We start from the raw sequence: 11,045 nt of genomic DNA on the forward strand, positions 1-11,045 counted from the left end.
GTGCTCAGGCTCTGGGCTGGGGCGGGCTCTCTCAGGCCCATGGCTTAATTGGCACAGAGCTCTCAGCAGGCAGCCATTGTTAAGGTAAAAGAAGCTTAGCAGCATGGGCAGCTAACCGACCTGGCCCCAGCCACAGCACTAGTAGGTAATAGCCAGATATGGTCACCAGGGATGAAGGTTAATAATCAGATATGGTCTGAATGGGAAAGTGGGCGGGTATAACACCAAATGGAGTTAAGGAGGAGCCAGGTGGGAGTAAAGAGGACCCCTGTGAAGAAGTCAAGCGTGCCAGGTTGTGACTTCAGTCAAACTCCACAGGTACTCTGGTGAGGCCGCAAGGAGAATTGTTGACTATTGTTGTGACAAGCCTTGTTTATATTGGCTAAATTAGCAGAGTGTGGCTCAACTACTGCAGTATGGAGTAAGTTGCTCATTTACATAATTGCAAGGGACACAGGGGAGGGAACAACAAAGAACTGTTTATTGTTCATTTTGAGGGTTCTGTCAGTCACTTGAGAAGCCATTTTAGAGCTAAGATGCTGAACATTAAAATTCTAAACCCATACATCTGGGAGATCACTGAATAAATCAGCTAAGATTATGCAGGTGATTATAGTAAAACATGTTGTTGTAAACATTTACGGAAGACTAACTTGAGAGCTCTGTGTTACTGAAAACATTTGGGATAAAACATTTAAAAAAAATCTGTAACACACGCATGATATACACAGAAGTAGGAGTTTTACATTAAATGTTCAGATTATAGGCCGAAATATATGTGTCTGAGGAAGACATGTTCATTGTTTACTCAATGGCCATTGTGGGAGATGGGCCCCATGCTGTCACCAAACAGGAAAAAAGACCTGTTTATATTTAACAACAGGTTGTAAGCACCCAGCATGGCATGGTTGTTGCCCAACAAATCCTGTGTGCAGCCCCCTGTCATTAGAGCTCTCTGCAGGGGTGATTGAAGCAGAGAAAGGGCCGGGTGAGCTGACATATGTGCCAGGGGCACAAGGTTAGACTCCCAGGTAGGCCTACTCCACCTGTACACTCTCATTACAGCCCCAGAGTGGGGGCAATTAACTGCCCAACTGGTTGATGGTAGTCGAAGGTGGTGATGATGGGGGGTGGGGGGGTGGGGGGGGGGGGGTTGGCAGAATTTAGCTGGAGCTGAGGGTTTGACTGATTACCAGACTGCTTCCTGCGAGCAGCATGCTTCCTGCTAACAATAGAGACAAATCAGAGTGTGGAGAGCAGCCCACTTCACTGTGGCCTTACAACACTCCCCTCCACTCCCACTGTCTGGACACACTGCCCGGGATCCCCTACATACACACACACACACACATACACACACACACACACACACACACACACACACACAGACACACACACACACACAGACGCATTGCACACAACACACAAGGAAACATCAAAAAACATGCTAAACCATCTATGCATCTATTCATATCAAACATGAACATTGTATATACTTTGCACATTCAACAGTGTACCAATCACACATATAGATAAATAATTCTATGGTGTTTTCCCTGCTATATCCTTAAGCACTATGCAGAGTATCCATTGAAAGGCTTGAGAGCAGGAGCATCCAAGTCCCCAAGAGTGCAGAAGGACACTGACCACAACAAATATTACAAGTAAAAAATAATGATCTAAAATGAGCCCAGCAAGAGGATATAGAAAGCTGTAAAGGCAAACCCCCCAAAAGACGGCAACAGGTGGCTGGAACAGAGGAGGAAAAGGGAAAACAAGTATTTTCTTAACTTACCAGAGGGGTGCAATGAAAAACAGTTAGGCCTTTTATTGCTTGACATGGGACTTATACACTCTTAGAAAACAGGGTTCCAAAAGGCTTCTTTGTATGGAAAAGGGTTCTACCTCGAACCCTTTTCACCCAAATAACCTTCTTGGTAAAGTGAAAGGGTTCTACCCTTTTTAGCTGAATAACCATTGTCTATTGTAAATTATTATCACATTGTAAAGATGTTCGTAATTTTACAGTAGAAATGTAGGTATTTTCATACAGAAAATGTTTATCAGCAGAGCTTTACTGTCACCCCAAAAAACACATGAACACGAGCACAGATGTGATACAATTAGAATCAAATAAGAAACAACATCACAGGTAAATTTGTTGTGAGATAATGCACCAAAAAGAACAGAAATTCACAATTACCCACAATTCCCTAGCAAATATACAAATATGCTCCCTTCTTTTGCTAGGGAATTGTGGGTAATTGTGAATTTCTGTTCTTTCTGTTGCATTATCTTACTAACTAAAGTACCTGTGATGTTGGTTCTTGTTTGATTCTAACTGTATTATGTCTGTCCTTATGTTCATACAAGTGTTTTGTTAGGGAGGTTGGACCAGCACCCATTGGCGTAAAGTTTGTGCAAGTCTATAGGTGCAGCCTTCCACCATTGTGACCATCAAATGAAAGTTCATCATCTCTGAGGGAATTCAAGTAAATATGAATTCCCTCATGAAAAAAATTGCAGAAAATACCAGTGTTCCATGTAGAATCCTTCACAGGGTGTTATATGAAGAACCCTCTACTAAGGGTTGTACCTAGTGTAACTGAGTTAGGATGGTAAAACTCACTCCTCAAGTTCAAATACCCCCACCCACACTTTTCGATAGTGTAGCTGGTTTACATCAGGTATTTGAGGAGACGGTCACGTGTGTGAGGTTGCAAGTTCAAGACTCGGTCGGAGCAATTTCAGTTGCGGGGCTACTGTTTGCAACAACTTCACGTCTGTTTCACTAGCACCAAAAAGGGTTCCTTTATGTGGACAAACCAAAGAATTCTATATGGTTCAATTTAGCACCTTTTTTTTAAGAGTGTAGTGGCCCTCCTTTTATCAAACAACCTGGTTATGTGCTGATAGGCATGCGGCAAAATTGCTGTATTACAGTGTCACTCAACATGGTAGGGTTAAGGGGTTAGGGTTGTCCAGGTGGCTCTGTTGGTTGGAGTGTGGTGCAGGCATTGTTCAGAATAAGTGTGTTCACTGTCACTACATATCAATGTGGATGCAGTATGTCTAATAGCATACACAGGTAAATTGGCACAGATATAAATCATTTAGCTCTGCATAGTTTTATGTCAATTGCATATGGGAGATGAGGATCACAAGTGGAGAGAGTGAGGAGAGCTGAAGGGTGAAAGGAGAGAAGGCCTCAGCACTTTAATAGTCAGTTAAAGAGTAAATGAGTAGACACTGACACCCATGCTTCCACCTCCTCACCACCCCTGGAACACTTCACAAAGTCACTCTAAAACCCTGCAATTAAGACAGAAAGGACCAGCAAATCCTCAGTGCCCACTTCTCCTGCCAAATAAAGGAGAAACAAGAACAGGTTTTCACTGTGTTCAGAATCCCTCCTCCTTCCTGCAACACTAAAAACAATAACAAACCACATAGAAAATCTAATTTAAGTACCAGTTGGAATAAAAGGTATTCTCAAATCTAAACCACACTATGTATGTGTGTGTGTGTGTGGGTGTGTGTGTGTGTGTGTGTGTGTGTGTGTGTGTGTGTGTGTGCGTGCGTGCGTGCGTGCGTGCGTGCGTGCGTGCGTGCGTGCGTGCGTGCGTGCGTGTGTGTGTGTAAGAGAGATTGTGAGACAACTCTTAATTGTCACATATGCTCTCATTACCTAAAGAACTGGTGTGACAATCTTGGTGATCCTCAGGTTATCTCTGCATTTCCTGTGGGCTTATGAACTCTACATACATACTGCCTCCTCCTGAAACAAGCCATAAAATGGTTTATAACTCTGTATATGTACAGCCCAGTTAAGTGTGGGATGTGGAAAAAAAATATGTTTAATTAGGATTAAAAAAAAAAATATTTTTAAAAGTTGATAAAGATCAATATTTATATCTAAACGCACATTGTGCAACTTGTCCTCAACTGAAATGCTCAGTTTGAGAAACTACAAACATAGCATAGCCTGGCAGTCTCTCCATCCCTTGCAGGCAGTTGTTACCAGCCTCTCACCCTCACACCAGCCTCAGCCTCAGTCCCCCACCCCCAACCTCTGCTTCCCCCCTCTCTCTCCTCCTGCCAGTCTCTTACAGGTTCATGTTAATATGTCACTCAATGGTATGTTCTTTTCACTTAACTGGCAGTTGAGGTGGGGGTATATGCATGTCTACCCATGACACACATTTGGTTATATTAATTCCTTATGTTTCTTAACTATGTGTTGTTAGATTACATATTAACTATGTGCTATCTATGGAGCCCTACAGAACTTCTGCACTTGCATGATTACAGGTGTTCTGCTTTCTCAGCAAATTTGATATTGTAGTTCGGTTTTATTTTATGTGAGTTGATTACTTTTTCTGATCTATTTGATTTGAAGGAACAAGGAGTGCAGTCACCCACTGTCGAGGAGATGTGGATCCTCAGGATTTCAACTGTCCAATCTAACACGTCATACGTTTGACAGCTTTAGGTCAAATCAGATTGCTTGAAAAGAGGACAGGGCTCAGTCGTCACTGTTGCTCCAGCAAAATTAAGAGTACAGCTCACCTCCCCCAATACACACAGCAGCTCACCTCAAAGATCCGGAGATTTGCCGGAGCACCAAACGCGCCAAACGCCGTGCGAACTTGCCAGCGCCATGGTGAGTGTTCCCATAACATAATCTTACAGATAGAAATGTCTCTTCCTTGTATCTTTTTTTTAATTATTTCTTTACAATATGCACCGACTTTTGCCCATTTCCATGGGACGTGGCTGTGGCGCGCGTTTTTACGCGCACATGTTCCTCGACCATTTAGTTGCACCCTTGCGTGTGTAGTGTTATGTCAGAAAACTTTGATTACGTTTCATTCCAAGTTTTGTTAAGCATAATGTACGCTATTTGACTGTTAATTTATGTGCTGTGAATTTGTGACGGCGGGGATCACGTGCACTGCGGGTAAAGGGGCGCAACAGGTGGAGTGATGCTGTGAGACACTGTTTCATATCTCACATCCCACATGTGGGACATTACAACTGTTCATATACTATCAATATTCATGTGTTCAAAACATTAGTAAGGTATCAAAGTTGAATATCAATACGTTTTGAATTATACCACAGTGATAATGCAATTATCTATGTTTATATTTCATAACAAATAATATTTCTGTGTTAAAAAATGTGAATGGTATTAATGTTTAGAATTGTACTACAGTGGAAATGCAATTATTTATTGATTTGTATTATTACAGATGCCTTGTATTGATACATGCTACATCCCTCTCATGCCTATTTGCTTTGCAGAGCACTGCTCTGACTTGCCAAGATCTGAGCTTTGTAGGGGGCCAACGCTTCGACTGCCCTTACCCCGCCCCAACGTCAGTAGACAGTGTTGATGTTTCCACGGAAACTCTGGCCTCCTTTTGGGCCGCAGGTCCCCTGGACGACACATCTTGCCAGCACGAGCCGCCACAGCAGGGTAAGTCTGTTGAGTTTTTTCTTTGCAGCAATTATGCAATTATGTAGGCTACCAATGTTCAGGACTGTATGGCTGGGCATTCATCAAATTGGAATTTTCCGTTTAGATTTTACAGAATGGGACATGGGTGGTATGCTCAAATTAGACTATATTACTGCATATTCCCCCATTAATGTTCCACTTATTATTTACCCAAGTTATCAGCCCTCTTTCCTCTTATAATTCAAATATGCTCTTTTTACATATTTGGTAATGATATTTCTGTTGGAATACTTTCAAAATGCATCCTTCCTTCCTCCCTTCCTTGAGGAAATCACTGATCTAACATGATTGTCTGGTCAAAGCAAACTTGCTTCAGAGTCATGTCAGATCAATGATTTCTTCAGAGGAAGGAAGAATGCATAAAGAGTATTCAAAGTCTTAGGCTGCCATCTCTCACACAGAAACACACTCTCATTTGGACTATGGGACCTCATCTGAACCCATTTGGAACGACCATCTGTCACCACATTTGCAGAGAAACAAACAGGTATTAATACATGAACAACATGAACAAATGAACTATGAAGTTTTAAGTATATGCCTTCTAATTACTTTTTACATTTTCTTAAGCTTCAAGACACATTGATACAGAGAGAGGAAGAACTTGCAAGATTGCATGAGGAAAACAACAAACTCAAAGAATTCTTGAACTCTTCATTGGTGAAAACCTTGGAGGAAAAAACAAAGGTAAACAAATTGATTGAATTGAAAAGACTGACTCATGAATTTATTGAATGATTTACACTAAATTCATTTTGATCTAAATTCATAATTATTGGACAGTGAGAGACGGCCCATGATTTTGTAGTGAAGGTAATTTGGAAGTCCTCTTGGCCTAATGGTAGAACCTTCTCATTCATACTTCCTTTCCTGTAGAGACTTCTCTCTGCTCAGAGTGGTGATGGGAGGAGAAACCGAAAACGGAATCTACAAAGTGATGGAGGATTCAGTAACCTCAGTGCCAGTCAACTGCTCCTTGGCACTCAAGTGAAACGGACCTGCAGAAACCTCTCCCTGGAGTTCTGTTCTGAGGAGGAACTAGCCACCACCCTGCCTGTGGACTGCTGGATCCTGCAGACACTGGGGCTTAAGGATGAGGACACCATCGACACCTCCACTGAATGCAGCCTTACCTCCTCCTTTTATTCAGTCACCAAGTGCAGCCCCAACACCAACTCCTCCGATGACTACTGTCAAACAACACGTCATGAAGCTTCCAATTATAGCTCCCCTGTTATTGCCACTGGCCATGGTGCTAGTATTGAACTATCCACTAATTACAGCCCCACATTCAACACCACCAATAACTACAATGTTTCTACAGACGCCTGCTCCAATTTCACTGCCGATGCACCCTCTGTCCAGTACAGCCCCAACATTGTGGCCACCCCCAATTACCAGGTCACACACTTTGAACTTCCATTGGATGAACTGGTTAATACTCTATCGTCACCTGACACAATACAACAATTCAACCACATTTCAGCTTCCTCATCAAACCTGTCTCATGATAGGGGTCCTGAGCTACACAACATTCACAGCCGACACTGCCGTAGCTCTACCTGTCCACCAGTGGACAACGTGTCTCAGTACACGACCCCATCTACCCCATGCAGCCGGACGGAGGTAGCCTTCAGCATGTCACTCAGCCCTTCCAGCACTGTCAGGACACACAGCTTTCCTCAGGGACAGGCATTTGTCTGCAAGGAGACCCAGGGAGGCTGGAACTTCACCTGGGTCCCCAAACAATGCCTGAAAACTGTGCCCTGTAGCTGCCAGAAGGCGATGGATAACTGCAATCGAGTGGATGACTGCTGCATTGCTGCTGAAAAACACTGTTAAATATCCTCCCCTGCCGACACAGAGGAACGGTCTACAAGCAGCAGTGCAGCTTGTCAAAGAATGGACTGGTGACCCGACAGTGTCCTGCTTCAAGCCCCTTGTTAGTCATACTGTCTACAGCACTGAAGACTTCTAGCCATTAGGACGATCAACACAAAGTGTAGAGAGATGAACATTTTGAAAAATGTAGGCTGTGGAAGTTGATTAACTCAGCTACAGTATAACAATTGTATTAATGATGCATCATTTGTAATAAAAAGTCAGTAAAGCTGTCAGAAAACTACTATACAGAGGTCCATTAATTTGGCTTCAATGTGTAAATAATTCTACTACATATTAACCCATCAGAACTCTATAGAGATACTGTATCTCTATGAAGAAATTCATGTGTCAAGTTTATTGAGTCTGATTGGCTGACAGGTTCTGGCTCTGGTGGGGAGGCTGTTTATTGAGTCCTGATAGGCTGACAGTCTCTGGCTCTGGTTGGGAGGCTGATTTCTGAATACAGAGCATTTTATACACTACTGTAACACCCTGTCCCATGATGTTAGTTGTAAAACTGTACACAATGTGATTTAATCTGTTTGTAACTCGCTCTAAATTTGTGGAAAAATAGAGAGACTTATTTGCAATTGTCTGGCCTCAGTTTATTTAATATTATGTCATAGTCAGTTTCATATACTGTAGGGAGTAAAAGCACATTTCACAAGCGTTGTTTTGTCTCCTCTTGTTCCTTGATGACAAACTATTTCACTATCACGGTAATCCATTACATAATCAAGCTACTGTATCAGACTAGCCTTCCTAGATGAGAGATCACTGTTGATATCTGCTTTCACTCATTTGCTAATGGCCATGCCTACAGGGTCACATCTATCTGAATAGTAACAAAGCTGATAAAATTGACACAAGCCTTACTCAAATTGTGTAATGTTGTCTTAAGACTAGTCAAGAGGCTATCTATACACACACAGGCTGTTCATCTAAATATTGGAAATTGCAAAAGATAAAGCACCAGGATGGATAATCGATAAGTCCCTGGACTTCAGATTGATAGATAGTTGATCCAGGCCAACATGAGCTCTATTATCTGGTTGACCTGCCATGCCAAACTCACTATGGCACCTGTCTCTCCTCAACACTTTCGAGGAGGTTTTTGTTCCATTTACTAGAAAACAAAAGAGGGCCGGCAGCTCCCCAGAGACATATCCACCCTGATCCGCCCACCTAGGTAACGATGGGCCTCATCCCTTAGGGGGCCAAACTCAGGATATGTGTCCTCCCTTGGGCTCCCGTGAGAGCTGAGCACGGCTGAGGGAAAGTTCAGTCCTGGAGTTAGCCATGGTGGTGCCTGAGCAAGTGGTCTATTCTTAATGACACGGTAAAGCCCCCTACAGATGTCCACCAGATTGGGTGAGTAGCATGAAAGGCACAAACCCTGAGACAGGAGGCTGGTAAACTCACAGGCCTCTGTTTCCTTGCTAAGTATCGGGCAGGCAAAGTGGTCATTAAGTAGGCCTACCTGCTGAAACTCAATATGGCCCACTTTATCTGAGGAGAGGGATTAAGTCATCCGTCTAACCCACCTGACAGCTTTGCTCTAATATCATCACTGGTGTACAGTGCATACGTATGTCTAGGATGAATAGGTGACATTAGTTGCACACAGTACACACTTAGATAGATAAATAAAGCACATGTTATTTTACACTATTACATAACAACCTTAGACAAGAAGGTAGCTCACTGATTTGTTGTTTAGATGTATTAATATGTAGTTTTGTTGTGCAGTCTGATTGCCTGTATTTGTTCTATGTCTGTAGTAAGGAGTGGGAGTGTAAAGGTTAATTGTGCACCAGTAGGAATGTTATGACTAGATACGTATGACCTTGAGTCTACAGCCTGTGACAGCCTGCAGGTTTCACAGGATGACAATGAACCTGAGGAGGGTAGAATAGAGGTGAATGAAGGGGGGTGGCTCAGGATTAGGGATGAGGGTAATATGCATGAGCGATAATGTAATTGATGCTTGTGGCTGGTATAGCAGAGGGAGGGGTGAATAGTTGTGAATAGAGTATCATCTGCTGAATAGTTGTGAATAGAGTCAATAAAGGGTAACAATAAATGTAAATCTTCCACAATCACCACAACACGCTCCCCTGTACACTCTTTGCCCGCCATCAGATCCTGAGAGGGCAGCACTGAGGTGAGCCCACAACTAAACCCACTTAGTCCAGCAGAAACTAGCTTTGTGCATGATCATGCTCGTTCTCCATTAATGCCCCTAATGGGCAGGAGTTTTGAGGGTTTCCTGGAGAATGCATCACTTTATTCTTCAAGTTTAGTATTACTGTTTCCTTACTGTTGTTGCATACTGTATGTTAAAGTGATCCTAGCTATCTTTGTGGTTTACTCAGTAGAGCAAAGCGAGTCTAACATTAACAATGGGCCCCACCAGTGGCTCCAACCACAAACACACTGCCCGGCTACTCATTAACCCTTAATGAGCTGTCAAAGAGGATCCATCGTCCCCCTAGCCACCATCCACCTCCTCACATCACCACCCCATCTGCACCACCACAATGGACAGGGCAGCAGCTAGGGTGAAGCAATGGTCAGGTGGTACTGTGGTGCATTATGGGTCAGTGGACAGAGTGGGCAGAAAGTGGTCAAACCTTGCCATAAAGACATCAAAGCCTACTGAACAGAACAGTATCTACGATTTTCATAATTTTCATCTCAATTCATTTGCCATGAATTCCAGCAGCAATGAGTGGCTGGAGTAGAAATTCCACTGTGTGCATCCCTCAGGTAAGTCAAACAGTATTGATTGGTTTCTTAATTAGCTGATTGATCATTGGATCAGCCCAGCAGACACACACACACACACACACACACACACACACACACACACACACCTGTAGGAAGTTCAGAGATTCATGAGTGAATCTCCAAATGGAGTTAAAGATTGACATGGTCGAGAGTCAGTCTCCAATTAGGGACAGCAAGTTGCCTGCAGGGACTAATTGGATTTAAGGTAATACATGATGTATAACCCCCTGGGCCCTGACCCTCTTTCTCTGGGGAATGGGGATGGATTGGCCATATCAGTGGGGCAGCAGAGGGGCACAGCCTCCTCCATCGTATGCCTGGATTCCTCACAGCTTAATGTTTAATGTGTTTTTATGGCATTCTTACTGTGTGATGAGTAACCACATACAAACCACTAATGTCTTCATAAACCCAATTAAACTAAGCACACACACATTCATACACATACATAAAGACACACAAGCTGATCTGCGCTGACTGGGTTGGTCACCAAGGAGACAAAAAGTGCTCTGTCTCTACCTATACATATGATTTCTATGATGTATATGACTTGTTTGCTTTTTCACCTTAATGGAACTGATTGTATTTGAGGAATGAGGGGAGGGATCCAAAATGAGATCAATAATGTGGACTGTGCACCTCAAATAAACTTGTAAAAAGGTGCGGTCCCCGCCCTCACTGTCTCCCTCGGATAACGATCCCATCCCACCTGGGCCCTCCAGACTTATGCAACCTCAGTGATACCTTCTCTGGCTGCTGTTGCTCTCTCACATCAAATGTTATGCCTATATCAATGGACCACCAAGCGTTGTCTTCTGCCCAAAGGGATAGTGAGTGACTTAGCCCT

The 11,045-nt window shown here is 43.2% G+C and overlaps 1 protein-coding gene across 1 annotated transcript; it reads left to right on the plus strand.

The window, feature by feature from the left end:
* Positions 1-200: 200 nt before the first annotated feature.
* On the plus strand, positions 201-7,701 carry gmnc (geminin coiled-coil domain containing; the record flags this gene model as incomplete). Its single annotated transcript, XM_083694656.1, has 6 exons — positions 201-292; positions 4,588-4,663; positions 5,308-5,482; positions 5,926-6,011; positions 6,095-6,211; positions 6,401-7,701. 6 exons carry the CDS (start codon positions 201-203, stop codon positions 7,364-7,366), a joined length of 1,512 nt encoding a protein of 503 aa, XP_083550782.1. The 3' UTR covers positions 7,367-7,701.
* Positions 7,702-11,045: the final 3,344 nt, after the last annotated feature.

Source organism: Argentina silus (genome assembly GCF_951799395.1).
Source record: "Argentina silus genome assembly, chromosome: X".
NCBI classification, from domain to species: Eukaryota; Metazoa; Chordata; class Actinopteri; order Argentiniformes; family Argentinidae; genus Argentina; species Argentina silus.